Source organism: Nannobrachium achirus (assembly GCF_963921795.1).
Source record: "Nannobrachium achirus genome assembly, chromosome: 6".
Taxonomy (NCBI): Eukaryota; Metazoa; Chordata; class Actinopteri; order Myctophiformes; family Myctophidae; genus Nannobrachium; species Nannobrachium achirus.
This window is the reverse complement of record NC_137815.1, coordinates 19,810,634-19,827,951: the sequence shown is the minus strand read 5'-3', so window position 1 is coordinate 19,827,951 and position 17,318 is coordinate 19,810,634. Positions and strand designations below refer to the sequence as shown.

At 42.2% G+C, this 17,318-nt stretch overlaps 1 protein-coding gene across 1 annotated transcript in view; it reads left to right on the top strand.

The window, feature by feature from the left end:
* The window catches only part of stat2 (signal transducer and activator of transcription 2), a 25,399-nt gene extending 15,858 nt beyond the window's left edge, over nt 1-9,541 (top strand). The window contains exons 18-24 of the mRNA XM_080728743.1: nt 2,256-2,308; nt 2,535-2,629; nt 3,955-4,094; nt 4,749-4,937; nt 5,420-5,474; nt 5,656-5,774; nt 7,367-9,541. Coding sequence (XP_080584869.1) covers nt 2,256-2,308; nt 2,535-2,629; nt 3,955-4,094; nt 4,749-4,937; nt 5,420-5,474; nt 5,656-5,774; nt 7,367-7,866 — 1,151 coding nt within the window. The 3' untranslated portion in view covers nt 7,867-9,541. The remainder of the gene's footprint in view (nt 1-2,255; nt 2,309-2,534; nt 2,630-3,954; nt 4,095-4,748; nt 4,938-5,419; nt 5,475-5,655; nt 5,775-7,366) is intronic.
* The last annotated feature ends 7,777 nt before the right edge of the window (nt 9,542-17,318 follow it).

Below are 17,318 nucleotides of genomic sequence, written 5' to 3'. Positions count from 1 at the left end.
GCAATACCAGCATTTTTGCTGCCAATGAGGGCATGTGAAAACCAGGGGCATAGTTCTGCCGATTTAAAATGACTCCAATACGGAACTAAAACTTCCTATGATTGGCCGCTAGTTGCGCTGTTTCCCCCCCCGGCCGATCGCAAAAAGAATTGCCCTCCATTGGATCCCATTCATTTTCCCCTTTCGTTTTCTAACCTTAACACATCGGATGCCCACGTTAATTCAGGGTTTACCCTCACAGGGGCCCATCGTCTCCATGGCAACACGTCATTTACGTACCTTCGCTTCGTGGAAAAAGTATCCGTAATACGTTGAGTAAATGTAATCCAAGTACTGTATGTCCAGTTTATTTTCACGATGATCTTTTCTTTCAGTCAGGACAGCTTTTTACCAATCTTGGGCCACAGCGTGTGTATCACGGGCGGTAGAAAGGGTCGCGTTTTGAACATGGTGATTGAAAAAGCTAGACCAGGAGAGGAATCCGCCATGTTACGTTACCTCCGCAGCGTCACTGGGAAAATAGTATCCATGATACGAGTAAATGTAATCCACGGATGTCCTGTTTATTTTTACGATAAAGTTTTCTTTCAGTCAGGACATCTTTTTATCAAACCTGGGCCACAGCGTTTGTGTCACGGTAGGTAGAAAGGACCGCGCATTGAACATGGTGATTGAAAAAGCTAGACTAGGAGAAGAATCCGCCATGTTACGTGTATCTCCGCCGAGACTCCGTTACTGGGAAAATACTAGTATCCATGATACATAGGAGTCGTGCTAGCCTGCGAGGGGAGGACGATAGAGTGCAGTGCAGGATAGGAACAGAAGCTTGTGATTGGCTGCAGGGAGACTGCACATCCTGGTCACATGTACCGCGCTGCATTTTGGGAAATGTAGTGTTTTTCCCATATTGTTGGCTTTTGATCACCGTGGTAGAGCCTTCATTGCGGTAGCAATGTACAGTAACTACAGTATTGTAAAACGCGTCAAACGCGTCGTGGGCACTGGGGCTGGGCATCCAGAGACATCAAAGAGATTGGCGTGTAGACACCACGTGGGCACCCGATGTGTTAATTAACATTTTCATGAATACTGTATGGTTCCTATCGCTAGTTAAAAATTGCCTTTCAATCACCATCATATTCGTTTTGTCGAAATGTGGTCCAATGTATTTTTAAAAAATCACACCCGTGTGAAGTGGAGCTGTGTGTGTGTGTGTGTGTGTGTGTGTGTGTGTGTGTGTGTGTGTGTGTGTGTGTGTGGATCATGTGTACCGATTTTTGTGACATTTGAAGAAAATATGTAGGAAAAGGAGCAAAAAGTGTGTTTTGGAGAAAATTCAAGATGGCGGAAAATCTATCATGGCGCAAATGGGCGTGGCCTATATGGGGAGATGCGTCATGACCCAAGGAATCCAGGGAAAAAATATTTTTAATTTTCCGACCTACGGTTCAAGAGTTACAGGCCAAAACGTAAAGTGGGGTGTTATGGCGCCACCATGCGGCCAAATGACACAATTATTTTTTATTTAATCCTTGAAATCATTATGAACCTCCTCTCCAAGTCTTGAAACTCTAGCCCCTATGGTTTGCGAGAGACAAATAATTGAATGTGAGTTTTTGCGATTCCCATTATAAGTCAATGGGGAAAATTAATTCACTAATAAATTAATATCAATACTAGCCCACGATTCCCGAGTAAGCCGGTCGATTTGACATATGGCGCGAGTGTGTGGTGGCAAAACTGTGGGACTAGTAGCGTGCCGAAGTTTAGGAAGTTCAGGCTACATACAGACACACACACACACAGACCCACACGGCCACGTATAGGGAGCCTGTGCTTCACACAGCTCCAATAAATGATAAAGTTGCGGGGGGGGGGGGGGGGGGGGGGGGCGTGGCCAACTAAACTAATACCAGCCGGCTGTGTTCTTCTTCGTGTGCTGTATTTCGGGAGGCTCCGACCACATTCTCACATGTATCCCTGCGTTGCACGTGACTGTTGGCAGCCAATAGCATCTCTGATGCCTTTACAATTCTATGATGGCGACACCCATTCCAAGGGGTAGAAAGGGCCATTTGCGCTGCATAGAAACCAATGGCTTCGCTTTGTCCATATTTTTCTACAGTCTATGGTGAAAACACCCAAAAAACGAAACTCCCGGCAAGTTGCAAATCATTATGCTAATTATTTTGCATGAAAAGTTCCGGAACTATAATGAAAACATGCCTATAGACTTTTTTTTTTTATCCCATCAGGCAAACAGCAAAACTATGACGACTGCAGAGTGTCTTGGTCTAAATTCAGCAAGGTAAGAATCTGGTTTTCTACTGCAAGTACTGTATTTTGTTTTTGTTTTGTTGATGATAATGAACCATTTAAGCTCTGTGTGCTGTATCTAATCTTACAACGAATAGTGATGTGATCTGCTGAGAGCTGGTAGATTGTAACTATTTTCACTATTTTGTCACATAGTTTTGCCTATAGAACAGGGATGATTTGATGTTTGAAAGTGGTTAACATCCTCTGTTCTCCAGGAGAATTGCCCCAATCTCAACTTCACATTCTGGATGTGGTTCGATGGCATCTTGGTGCTGGTAAAAACCTATCTGGAAGACCTGTGGAAAGACGAGTAAGTGTTCTGAGCACAACTATTGACTGATCGCTTGGTGTAAATCCATATTTCATCTAGCTCTGCTAGCGGTGTCAGTCAGTCCTAAAACATTGTGTGCTGAAACTAAATGACTGTCATAAGTCCAAGGAGCATTATCCATGTTTAACAAATTAAAAGGCAATCTCAGGAAAAACAAAATTAAAAAGAGCTCTGGAAAAACATAGGTACATGTTTAAGAGGCACAATATTTACCCATCTGATTGATTGATTGATTTAATACTTTATTAGCAGTTCACTCAGGAAAAGCACAGGACAGTACAGTTCAGATACAAGGGCTACTAATAGGATTTAAACCCCAAGAAAGCACAATGGCTTGTTTACAGCCTTTATACTCAATTCTTTGAGCAATTGATTGAGTGACGAGACATTAAGCGTCTTGGCTGTTTGCACCACATCCAACACTTTGGTCCAAAACAGGATCTTGAAAACTAGAGGCTGGCTTGCCATAGAACTTTCTGTGCACTTTAATTTTCTCATGTGGATGAATCTTTTCGTTTGAGTGTCCCCATGACTTTCCCCAGGCCAAAATTGTACAAAAGACGTCTCAAAATCAAATGGGCGGATTTGGATTGCCATGACAGCTTTACATCCAACACAAACTAGATATCGTCAGGGTTCCCACGGTCATGAAATTCCTGGAAATAATTTTGAAATTAAAAAAATATAATGGAAAAGTTTTGGAATTGATCAAGGGTCCTGGAAGGTCCTGGAAAAAATAGCTATGCATTGTCTTTGGTTATTGATTTTGTTAATACCTCTGAAATGACAAATTCAACATTGGCCAAATTGTCAAATATTAGAGAGTCAGAAATTGTGAAAATAGCAGATCTACATGCTCACAACGCCTCGCAACAGGCGTTGTGAGCATGTAGATCAGCTATTTTCACAATAAAACCGTGTTATACAATATTCCTCTACTCTTAGTGCCCGTCAGGGTTCAAATATGATTATTTCAGGGGTTGAGAACCACTGGCATACACTACCTGTCTTTGGGCATTGCGCTTAGGAATAAACGACTTGTTATTGAGCTGAATTATTGTTATATAGTCCTGGAAATCGGGTTAAATATTCAGGAGAAGTTTTGGAAATGAATTGGTAATGATGTGTGGGAACCCTGTATCTTAAATACTACTATGTACCTTCGGTATAAGAAGCAGGGGCTGCTAGCAGGGCTTTTAAGCTCTTATTTCTGTTACAGCTACATTTTATGTCATCATTTCGATCTAATTCCAGAGGAGTGTTGTCATGCCTTGATTGTTCTTGCATTTTCCTCTGTGTTATAGCTTTATCATGGGTTTTGTGACTAAAGCCAAGGAGAAAACCCTCCTGAAGACAAAACAGGACGGCACGTTCTTGTTGCGCTTCAGTGAAAGCGTCAAAGATGGCGGGATCACGTTTTCCTGGGTGGAGTACTCAACGATTGGTAAGATGCTGTCAGAATTATTGAATGCTTTAGCTATTGAAAAATAGCAGATCTACAAGCTCACAGCACGGCACCGAGTGCCGCGCTGCGAGCTTGTAGATCTCCTATTTTTGAAAAAGTTGTGAAAATGTGTGCAAATCTTTGAATATATGTATATATGTATATGCTTCTGGGTGGTCCCTGGAACTAGATATTTTGAGATAGGGGTCCGTGGCCAAATACATATCAGTTTGGGGGTCCTTCACATGAAAAGGTTTGAGAACCACTGACATAGTCTCTCAAGAACAGACTAACTGAGCTCCAGTTAAGTGAAAAGGACCTTATCTTTGACGATGGCTGGCCAGATTGCTGACATAGAAACATAGGTTTTTCAAAAAATCTTAGTAGGATTCAAAAGACACTTATAGAATCGGGTCAAAATTCGAATTTTCATGATTTTTCAAAAATAGCGCGGCACTCGGTGCCGCGCTGCGATCTTGTATATCTGCTATTTTTCAATAGTTAAAGCATAAATTAATGATACACAATAATGTGTACCCGTTCTAAATGGGTTTTAACATTATCACCATGGGGCCAGTTTTGAAATCTATCTACTGTACCAGTAACATTCGCTATTTTCTCCTGTGTCCCACTACACACTTCTTGGTGTTCTAGGCGAGCCCAGTGTGAAATCCGTTCAGCCCTTCACCAGATCAGACTTATCCCAGATCCCTTTGCATGAAATCATCAGGAATTACCAGATCCTAGAGGACGAGAACGTTCCTGAGAACCCCCTACGGTTCCTCTACCCCAACACCCCCAAAGACCAGGCGTTTGGAAAATACTACACTGACAAAACTGGAGGTGAGGACAGCAGAGCGACAGTTCACAGGCTGGTTCTTTTCATTTCATATAATGAACAATATAACTGTATGTGAGTTAGGGCATTCACCAAATATTCGAATATTCGAATATCAAACCTTTTTAGGCCGTGACCCCCAAAATAAACATATTTGAACTGGGGGACCCCCCCCCCCGACAAGCACTTGGAATTGTAGGTATTACATTTAATGTGACTCGGTTCCGCAGATAAATATTGTGAAAATAGCAGATCTACATGCTCACCACGCCTTCACAATGTTCGCCTCTTGCTTACTTAATATTTTACAGATTGGCCAGTCCTGTAGAATATTCGACTATTCGAATACTTTGAGGTTGAATAATTCGAATACTAAAAATCACTATTTGTGAATGCCCTAATGTGAGTGTTGAGAAGGAATATGACACATTATAGTTTCCCCTTCACTTAACTTGATTTGAATCCTTTCTGTTTTGTTTTATTTTAGATGACAATCCATACATAAAATACATCCGAACCAAGCTGGTGATGGTGTCAAAGGGGTAAGTATCTTTTGTTTCATTTGTTTTCACTTTGTCGTTGAGAGTCCTTGGCAGGAGTATGAAAACTGTAAAAAGAAATATACATATTTATATATATTCTTTTGAAAGAAAATGGAAATATTTTGGCAGCATTTCATTCAATAAATAGGTTGTAATGGCTGTTTGTCATTGGTCACTGTAGGAGCACATTGGAGGCTAAGTCGCCCATGAGTTGTGCTATGGCGTCACCCATGAGTTGTGCTATGGCAGGGGGTGAGGGCCTGGATTCATTGAATGATGGCCTGTGTGAGGAGGCAGCCGGTGAGTGGTGGCTCCCCTCGCGGTCCCCGCCCATTCTAAAAACCCAATCAAACCAGTACCTCTCTGTCCTTGGTTTTTCCGTTTTCACACTACCGTCTGCACGTTTTGCCTCGCGGCATACGGGTGCATCTCTCCATTCCGACATGTCTCCTTTCCGACAGACACTAACCCTATCTCTTACCCTAACCCTAACCTTAACCTCTATGGAAGTGTTGCCACTCCGACAATAAGAAGTCACTGTTGGAGTGGCGACATGTCGGAATGGAGGGAGCCCCCCGCGGCATACAGTACGACTCTTACAGTGTATAGGAAGATGTTCCGTTTCATTGACCGTATTCACACACTTGTGTGTGTGTGTGTGTGTGTAGTGGGGGCCGGGGGGTCATTGAAATGTCTTTGACTTTGGCATGATCCTGATTCCTGCCGCTGCCCTGCATGTGGCATCCGCTCTACATACGTACATCCTGGTGTTTCCTTAAGCTTTTACCAACCATTTCTTTGATTTGATAGATTTGTGAATGTTGCAGGATTCTTAAAGGAATAGTTGAACTATAGGAATAGTTCATGATTGATTCCGGATGGAGACACAATTGCATTTTTGTCTCCATTCGGAATCAATTGTGTTTTTTCTTTTTCTTTTTTCTTTTTTTGTATTGAACTCAAGACTCCATGGGGTAAGTAATTGATAGAAAAAAAGGCATTTTGGGGGTGAACTATTCCTTATAGAATATTAACTGGGAAGTAAACAACTAACAACCTTTTTAACAGCTTTTATTTGTCATTGCATCAATTCTCAGTTTGTCATTGCAGCATGAGCATGGGTATTTGTACTGTGTAGTCCACTTCCCTCCTCACTTCGCATGTGGGGTTCCTGCGTTCATGGGAAAACCTGGACAAAGATTCTTCCAGGCTTGGAAATGTTGTGGAAAATAAAGCAATTGTAATCGTACAGATTTGCAAATAATCTTTTCAGTCAAGTGTCAAGTGTATATGCTTGTCTGCTAGGAGAAACAGATACCTGTTGAGGACATGTTAAACCAATGTATAATAGTCTTAATTACATAAGTTCCATATAAGAATAGTTTTGTGATATAAGACCAGACATAAGACTTTAAAGGGATTATTCACTTTCATGTTTGGGGTCATTGTAACGTCTACTTGGGGTTTTGTGAGCATGCTCCCCAGACTGTTTTTAAGTTGCTTGATTCAGCATTTAAATTTTTGAGATTCATTTTATCATTTGAAAGTGAAATATCCCTTTAATATCAAATCGGTGCCATGGCATTGGTCTCAAGGTTCATTAGTCCGAAGGTTCATTAGTCCGAATTTGTTAAGAATACTATGCCTAACCCTAACCCTAACCTCAGTAACCCTAACTAAATTCTGACTAATGAACCTTCGGACTAATGAACCTTTCGGATTTATGGGCAGTCCCCATCAAATCAATGTCTTAGATACAAGTGGCATTAAAGATAGAGATTGAGTCATTAACAAACGAAAGCAGTCGATGCTGACGAAATCCTCAGTGAAACTGTAATCCCTGAAATTCGTCTGTTCACGAAAGTAGAAAACTTTTCTCACTCTTTCCTCAGGTCTGGGTGTCGATCCCCATGTGCTGGAGGAACACCTAGCAGCTGATCCTGACCCCATGCTAACCCTAACCCTAACCTTGGAAATCCCAGTGGAAGACATGCTTTCTGGCACCCTGGGACCCCCGGTGGAAGACATGCTTTCTGGCACCTTGGGACCCCTAGTGGAAGACATGCTTTCTGGCACCTTGGAAATCCCAGTGGAAGACATGCTTTCTGGCACCTTGGAAATCCCAGTGGAAGACATGCTTTCTGGCACCTTGGAAATCCCAGCGGAGGACATGCTTTCTGGCACCTTGGGACCCCCAGTGGAAGACATGCTCTCTGGCACCTTGGACATCCCAGTGGGGGACTTGCTTGCTCAGTTTCTCAACGACCCAAACGCTTTCCTTAACACTGACTTCCCAGATGATGATGAGCAAGTGTTAGCGGATGCAGGCCTGCATCCATTCACCAGCAGTCCTCTCTTGTCGCCCTGTGGAGCTGGAGCCACATACCAATAACCTGTTCTTCTTTTGCTGTACATTATATTTAACCACTTTGTGCCATTGCTACGTATGCCTCATACTGCACCTTCAAGCAATTACATGCTATAACCAGTGTTGTTTTTGATTTAGTTTTAGTCATAGTCTTTGAATAAAATGATGTCATTTAGTTTTAGTCATAATTTAGTCAACTGAAAAGTATTAGTTTTAGTCTAATCTTTGTCGACTAAATATCATAAGATTTTAGTTGACTAAATCTACAGTTGATTTAGTCAACTAAAATGTATTTTGGAAGGCCTTGATGGCATCGTAATGACTGATTTTACACTTGGTTGCGTGCTGAAAATAGCAGATCCACTTGTAGATCTTCTATTTTCAGCACGCAACACCTGAGAGCAACCAAACATAAAATGACTTTCTCCTCCACTAGTCCCTCCCTAACGTTTTAGTCTAGTTTTTATTTTGTTGACGAAATCGTCAATATATTTAGTCATCTCAGCTTAGTTTTTATTTCGTTTTTATTTTGTTTTCGTCAGGGAAAAAAACGCAGTCGACAAACATTTTTCGTCATAGTTTTAGTCGACCAAATCAACACTGGCTATAACAACATGCTACATGTCACAGTTAAAACCTACATAATACAATACAGCAGGGTGGTCCACAGAGTTACTACAAGGGGGCTGCCAATTGTGTGATAGGATCATGTTTTTCTTCTGTTTTTCCATTAACCACTTGAACCCCTAGCATCCCTGTACTGAGTGGAACATTACCCAAAAATAGCAGATCTACAATTGTGAGCGGGCTTAACGTATGTGTGCCTTTTCCTGTTGCTGTCTTGGACTAGCTGTTTTAAGACCTGGGACTGATGGGAAATACATAGAAGATGTAATAGATCAGGGGTCTTCAACAGGGGGTCCGGGACCCCTAGGGGGTCCTCAAAGTTACTACAGGGGGTCCTCCAAATCTTTGTGTGATAGAAACTTGTTTTTCCCCCCTTTTTATATTAACCACTTGAACCCTAGCATCCATATTCTGAGAACTTTAGCCAAAAATAGCCGATCTACAAGCTCACAACGCCTCGCGCTGCGAGGCGTTGTGAGCTTGTAGATCGGCTATTTTTGGCAAAGAGCTTTGGAGGGGGAAAAGAGCAGACTAAGTACAGTGAAGATCGTGCTGTCAAACAATGAAACTATGGAATCTATGATAAGGTTGTGGGGGTCCCTGCTTCATCTTTCTCTCAACTAAGGGGTCCTTGGCCTGAAAACGTTGAAGACCCCTGTAATAGTCAATTTTGCACTGACTGGGCATAATCTGGGGTTAGCCCATTAGCTACTACAATAGCAGCAGAAGCTACCCTTCCTGGGGTCCACACAACATAATCACATTACACAACATGCAAACACATTACAGTACATGACGGTATCGGACTAAATACAAACAAATGTTTAAATCAATCTGAATGGTGTAATAACTCATAACAAAACAGTCTTGATACCTCAAGTAACAACAAAGTTACAATTTCCATTACAATTTAATCTTCAGACCCAATTATGTCAGCTGCAATCAAAAAGCAAATGAGATATTTCTTTAATCTCCTTTGAAGAGTTTATTTTTATTTATTTTTATGCTGTTGAAGTTTGTGGTAAAATAATTTTGAACATTTGTACATTCCAATCTGTATGCACTTCCATTGTAGGCCATGAAACAATACCCATTAATAAAAGCTAAAACATAAGAGAACATGTGACGTCTTGTTGTTTCCTCCTATCTGAGACCTAAAGATCTGTAGGTCATTACATTTACCTTATTTAAAGGTACTAGAAGCTGGGCCGCCCTTCGGGCGGCCCAGCGTCTAGTCGGCGACCTGGCCAACTCGGAACAATGTAAATAGGGAATGAATGCCCCGCCCTTTAATGCAAACCCCATTATACCTGTTTTCATAGGACCCGTTTTGACCATCTGTCTGCCTGTGTCCATTTATGCCCATATATGGAGATATCTGTATCTGTCTGTCTGTCTGTCGGCGTCCATTTTATGTCCATATATGGAGATCACTGCAGTTATAGTTCTGGGTCCATTTTATGCCCATATAAGGAGATATCTGTCTATCTGCGTCCATTTTATGCCCATATATGGAGTATCTGTCTGTGCCTCCAACTGTGTTGCAGACACAGTGCCGGTTCCCCCTTTAATGCAAACCTCATTATACCTGTGGTCATAGGACCCGTTTTGAACATCTGTTTGCCTGTGTCCATTTATGCCCATATATGGAGATATCTGTCTGTCTGCGTCCATTTTATGCCCATATATGGAGATCTTTGACCATCTGTTTGCCTCTGTCCATTTATGTCCATATATGGAGATATCTGTATCTGTCTGTCTGCAATCCATTTTATGCCCATATATGGGGGCATTCATTTTATGCCCATATATCATATGCCCATATATGGAGATCTCTGTATGAGTCAGCCCTTGTGCCGATACGTCCATTTATGCCCATATATCTGTGTAGCCCATATGGAGATCTGCCCATATGCCCATATATGGAGATACATAACCATGGCATTTTGTGTTGACTCATGTTGCGTACGCGATGTCAGAGCCTTTTATGAAATGATGTCACAATGAGTCAGCGCTTGCGCCGATTTCCTCCGGAACAGCCTGATGTCAACAATCAGCTCCGCATAAGGAGATTCCGAACGTTTTGCGCCGTTTCGGAAAAAACGCGCGTCGGGTCGATTTCCTCCGGAACAGCCTCAAAACGTTTTGCGCCGTGAGTCAGCAGAAGTGATGTCAGATTGCCCATATGCCCTGCCCATATGCCCATATATGTAGCCCATATGGAGATCTGCCCATATGCCCATATATGGAGATCTCTGTATGAGTCAGCCCTTGTGCCGATACGTCCATTTATGCCCATATATCTGTGTCCCCTTTATGCCCATATGAGTCAGCAGTGCCCATATGCCCATATATGTAGCCCATATGGAGATCTGCCCATATGCCCATATATGGAGATACATAACCATGGCATTTTGTGTTGACTCATGTTGCGTACGCGATGTCAGAGCCTTTTATGAAATGATGTCACAATGAGTCAGCGCTTGCGCCGATTTCCTCCGGAACAGCCTGATGTCAACAATCAACAATCAGCTCCGCATAAGGAGATTCCGAACGTTTCGCGCCGTTTCGGAAAAAACGCGCGTCGGGTCGGGTCGAGGCCGGGCACTGCACTCCGCGCCGCGGCGGAGAACGTGCGTGCCGAATCTGAAGCCGGTGGGACGAACGGTTCTCGAGATACGCGGATTACATACACGCAGACAGACAGACAGACAGACAGACACGCAGAGACTTCTCGCATTTATAGATAGATATTATTCAGTGATTGTATTTCATTCAAATAAGAATATAATTGGAACATTTTCCATTCATTCTCCTCACTAGAATGTGTGCTGCTGACCATATAAGGACTTCCACCATGGCCCGTGTTACGATCGAGCATAGCTTGATTTGGGTTTCAGAGGTGGCCAGCCAGTCCTCGACCAATCAGGGTAGAGTATGGCCGTAGTTATGTTATGATGTTTAGTCAAAATAAAAGTTTTGAGAACCACAGTCGCTCTGAATTAAGAACATCTGCTAAATGCCTAGATTGTAAACTACTGAACTCATAAAATGCCACTGTCTCGTAGTAAATCAGTATCATACATATCCTGAAGCTGGAAACGTAGGCCTCCCGATATTCAGTGATTGGGTCTAATGATCAAAACAAGAACATTATAATGGTGTAAAAAATCTATAAAAAACTAAACATTTCCACGCTGTAAGGCCAGTAAGGGACAAGATGACCCCCGGCCACTTTCATTATCACTGAATACACCTTTAAAGGAGTCATCCAGACCAAAACACATATAGGGTTAAATCTGTCTTTTATCATACCCCTTTATACCTGCTTTAGTCGATTCTTTTCATAGCTGCCCCTTTTGCTAGATTTCGGCTGCCCCTGTTGCTAGATTTTGCGGGCCCTCTCATAACTAACAGAGTGTATAGCCTTTATACTAGTGCGGTTATTTCTTCAGCTTCAAAGTTAGTATTTTTTTATTGGATTGTGTTTACACAACGTCCTGAGACCAACCAAACCGCTGTTTTGACCTCACAGGCACCCTTGCTCTGGTGAGCAGGGAGAGGAGAGGCTAGAAAGGGAGGGGAGGGAGGGGTCGGTTTGACAAGTAAGGGTGCCTGTGAGGTCAAAAAAGCGGTTTGGTTGGTCTCAGGACGTTGTGTAAACACAATCCAATAAAAAAATACTAACTTTGAAGCTGAAGAAATAACCGCACTAGTATAAAGGCTATACACTCTGTTAGTTATGAGAGGGCCCGCGAAATCTAGCAACAGGGGCAGCCGAAATCTAGCAACAGGGGCAGCTATGAAAAAAATGGAATAAAGCAGGTATAAAGGGGTATGATAAAAGACAGATTTAACCCTATATGTGTTTTGGTCTGGATGACTCCTTTAAGATGGCACCATAACACATTTTCCTCATTACTGTCATTTCAAGGACTTAGATACACTCTTATGATTTCATTACTTTTGGTAAAAGTAAAAAACTATGATTTTTGATTTTGTGATGATTGTACAGTTTGGAGGTGAGCTTGTGTTTTCTCCTTCTTTGGATAGTTTTGGAACACGGTTCTTGTGATTTATTAAGGACTTTGGTACATGCAAACCAATAGTCTAGATGCCGATATAATATATCTCTATGCATGCAAACTGCACCTTGAGGAAGTCCAAAGTATTTTTGTACTGTACCTGGGTTTTCCATATGTTTTCAATAACATTCATGTGCTGGTAAAATACATTAGGTTATCTGAAACCAATTAATACAGTCAGTGCCTGTGTAGTAGATAAAAAGCATTTAAAATATTTTATTACAACAATACATAAAACAGTAAATACAAAAGTACAGTGAATGACAGAGTTTATGAAACAATGAATTTCCTCGGCTAATATTTATAATAGTTATACATTTGCCATAGTCTATTATTTATATGATGTATTTTAATGAAAACGTTTGGAATGGCTTGTAGCATTTACTGCGCTACACATTTCTTGATAAAACCCTTATGTCCTGAATTGTCTTTCAGGTGTAACTCAAGGAGGACAGTAGTTTGCTCAATTGTGCCAACAGGGCAGGGGACATTTGTTGTTGGTGAATGCACGCATTCCTGGGTGAGTGTATCATCGTTTTCATGCAGAAGGTTTAATTGGGTTTTCAAAAAGAAGCATTTGTCAGACTATTGAGAACCACTGTAAAGCGGGGCATATGACTGATTAGATTTAGGGTTCTCCAGAGTCAGGTGAGGGGTGTGGCAGGCTTAACGGCTTAATCGCGGTAGGCCTGTCAAAAATGGCGGTCCAAGATGTCTGTTCAAGATGACGTACAGCTGCTGAGCGAGGTTTGCACAGAACATGGGAAAAAAGCACAAGATGAAACACAATTCTCCATGGTATCCTGAGGACGGGGCACGTTGCTCCGGAGCAGGGTGTGGGTGTGTAGACGTAGACATACAGGCGCGAGACCTGGCGTTTGCCAACGGGTCTGAGGCCCTAAGCTAGATGCAGAATAGATATTCCAATTACCACTGATATACCGGTAGGCCAATTAGCCAGTAGCTATATGCCCATCCCAAAAAGCTTTTGTCCAATGCTAGCTTAGAATAACTTCCTGCTTGCCAAGGTTTGCCTTGGCAACAGCCTTGGCAAGCTGCCGGTTGCTAAGCTAGCATTGGACAAAAGCTTTTAGGGGAGGGGCATAGCTACTGGCTAATTCTACAAATGTCTTCTAAATCCCAACAGTTTTCTGAAAAGAAAAAAAACGTGTTTTTATATCAGTGCTTCTCAAACTTTGTCATGTCAAGGACCTCCCAAATGATATGCGTTTGGCCCCCATCTCAAAATATTTGGTTCCAGGGACCCCCCAGAAGCAAAGATTTGAGTTAAAAATGTTCTCTCTGTTCACTCTATATTTGAGTCTTGGAATATCTATTCTGCATCGAGCCTATAGGGCCTCAGACCCTGTTGGCAAATGCCAGGTCCCGACAGGCGCAGGGTCAGGAGCAGGGGGGAGCTCCCGGGTCCCTGCTGGTTTAGCTTTAACGTGATGCGTGAGCAGAGCCCAGGGTGCAGTGGGACGGAGAGTCTCCTCTCCCCGCCTTGTCTCCACCCTTGTTCATGGCCAGTTCCCCCTAGCTGCTCACCTCACAGCTAAGAAATAACATGACAGCTCCACCGCTGTCACTGACAGCGTCGCCAGCCCGCACCAGGTCGACGATCATCGGCATGTTGAAGCGCGTCCTCAGCTGTGGGCTCGAGGAAAAGGCCAGGACTCCGAGTGTGTTTGACAGCCAAAGTGCACTAAAGTACCGGCAGTACAGATTGATCGCAGCATAACATGAAAACACATTACAGTACATGACAGTATCAGACTAAATACAAACAAATGTTTAAATCAATCTGAATGATATGGTGTAATAACTCATAACAAAACAGTCTTGATACCTCAAGTAACGACAAAGTTACAATTTCCATTACAATTTAATCTTCAGACCCAATTATGTTAGCTGCAATCAAAAAGCAAATGAGATATTTCTTTAATCTCCTTTGAAGAGTTTATTTTTATTTATTTTTATGCTGTTGAAGTTTGTGGTAAAATAATTTTGAACATTTGTACGTTCCATCTGCACTGCACTTCCATTGTAGGCCATAAAACAATACCCATTTAATAAAAGCTAAAACATAAGAGAACATGTGACGTCTTGTTTCCTCCTATCTGAGACCTAAAGATCTGTAGGTCATTACATTTACCTTATTTAAAGGTATATTATTCAGTGATTGTATTTCATTCAAATAAGAATATAATTGGTACATTTTCCATTCATTCTCCTCACTAGAATGTGTGCTGCTGACCATATAAGGACTTCCACCATGGCCCGTGTTACGATCGAGCATAGCTTGATTTGGGTTTCAGAGGTGGCCAGCCAGTCCTCGACCAATCAGGGTAGAGTATGGCCGTAGTTATGTTATGATGTTTAGTCAAAATAAAAGTTTTGAGAACCACAGTCGCTCTGAATTAAGAACATCTGCTAAATGCCTAGATTGTAAACTACTGAACTCATAAAATGCCACTGTCTCGTAGTAAATCAGTATCATACATATCCTGAAGCTGGAAACGTAGGCCTCCCGATATTCAGTGATTGGGTCTAATGATCAAAACGAGAACATTATAATGGTGTAAAAAATCTATAAAAAAAACTAAACATTTCCACGCTGTAAGGCCAGTGGGACAAGATGATCCCCGGCCACTTTCATTATCACTGAATACACCTTTAAGATGGCACCATAACACATTTTCCTCATTACTGTCATTTCAAGGGTTTAGATACACTCTTATGATTTCATTACTTTTGGTAAAAGTAAAAACTATGATTTTTGATTTTGTGATGATTGTACAGTTTGGAGGTGAGCTCGTATTTTCTCCTAATTTGGATAGTTTTGGAACACGGTTCTTATTAAGTGATTTATTAAGGACTTTGGTACATGCAAACCAATAGTGTAGATGCCGATATAATATATCTCTATGCATGCAAACTGCACCTTGAAGAAGTCCAAAGTATGTTTGTACTGTACCTGGGTTTTCCATTATGTTTTCAATAACATTCATGTGCTGGTAATGCATTAGGTTATCTGAAACCAATTAATACAGTCAGTGCCTGTGTAGTAGATAAAAAGCATTTAAAATATTTTATTACAACAATACATAAAACAGTAAATACAAAAGTACAGTGAATGACAGAGTTTATGAAACAATGAATTTCCTCGGCTAATATTTATAATAGTTATACATTTGCCATACTCTATTATTTATAGGATGTATTTTAATGAAAACGTTTGGAATGGCTTGTAGCATTTACTGCGCTACACATTTCTTGATAAAACCCTTAATGTCCTGAATTGTCTTTCAGGTGTAACTCAAGGAGGACAGTAGTTTGCTCAATTGTGCCAACAGGGCAGGGGACATTTGTTGTTGGTGAATGCACACATTCCTGGGTGAGTGTATCATTGTTTTCATGCAGAAGGTTTAATTGGGTTTTCAAAAAGAAGCATTTGTCAGACTATTGAGAACAACTGTAAAGCGGGCATATGACTGATTAGATTTAGGGTTCTCCAGAGTCGGGTGAGGGGTGTGGCAGGCTTAACGGCTTAATCGCGGTAGGCCTGTCAAAAATGGCGGTCCAAGATGTCGGTTCAAGATGACGTACAGCTGCTGAGCGAGGTTTGCACAGAACATGGGGATAAAGCACAAGATGAAACACAATTCTCCGTGGTATCCTGAGGACGGGGCACGTTGCTCCGGAGCAGGGTGTGGGTGTGTAGACGTAGACATACATGACAGGCGCGAGACCTGGCGTTTGCCAACGGGTCTGAGGCCCTAAGCTGGATGCAGAATAGATATTCCAATTACCACTGATATACCGGTAGGCCAATTAGCCAGTAGCTATGCCCCTCCCAAAAAGCTTTTGTCCAATGCTAGCTTAGAATAACTTCCTGCTTGCCAAGGTTTGCCTTGGCAACAGCCTTGGCAAGCCGCCAGTTGCTAAGCTAGCATTGGACAAAAGCTTTTAGGGGAGGAGCTACTGGCTAATTCCACAAATGTCTTCTAAATCCCAACAGTTTTCTGAAAAGAAAAAAACGTGTTTTTATATCAGTGGTTCTCAAACTTTGTCATGTCAAGGACCTCCCAAATGATGTGTTTGGCCCCCCATCTCAAAATATTTTGTTCCAGGGACCCCCCAGAAGCAAAGATTTGAGTTAAAAAATGTTCTCTCTATTCACTCTATATTTGAGTCTTGGAATATCTATTCTGCATCTAGCCTAGGGCCTCAGACCCTGTTGGCAAATGCCAGGTCCCGAAAGGCGCAGGGTCAGGAGCAGGGGGGAGCTCCCGGGTCCCCGCTGGCTTAGCTTTAACGTGATGCGTGAGCAGAGCCCAGGGTGCAGTGGGACGGAGAGTCTCCTCTCTCCGCCTTGTCTCCACCCTTGTTCATGGCCAGTTCCCCCTAGCTGCTCACCTCACAGCTAATACATAACATGACAGCCACACCGCTGTCACTGATAGCGTCACCAGCCCGCACCAGGTCGACGATCATCGGCATGTTGAAGCGCGTCCTCAGCAGATGTGGGCTCGAGGAAAAGGCCAGGACTCCGAGTGTGTTTGATAGCCAAAGAAGTGCACTAAAGTACCGGCAGTACAGATTGATCGCAGCAGGAGTAGCAGTCTGGAATAGATCACAGTTTACGTTAGTCCAGTTGTAAAGTATCCTAATAGTGAATTTACCCCCCATTGATTCCAATGGAGCAAATTCATTATAATCAAATTATTGGCTTAGGAATGCGACAAAAACAAAAAATATATC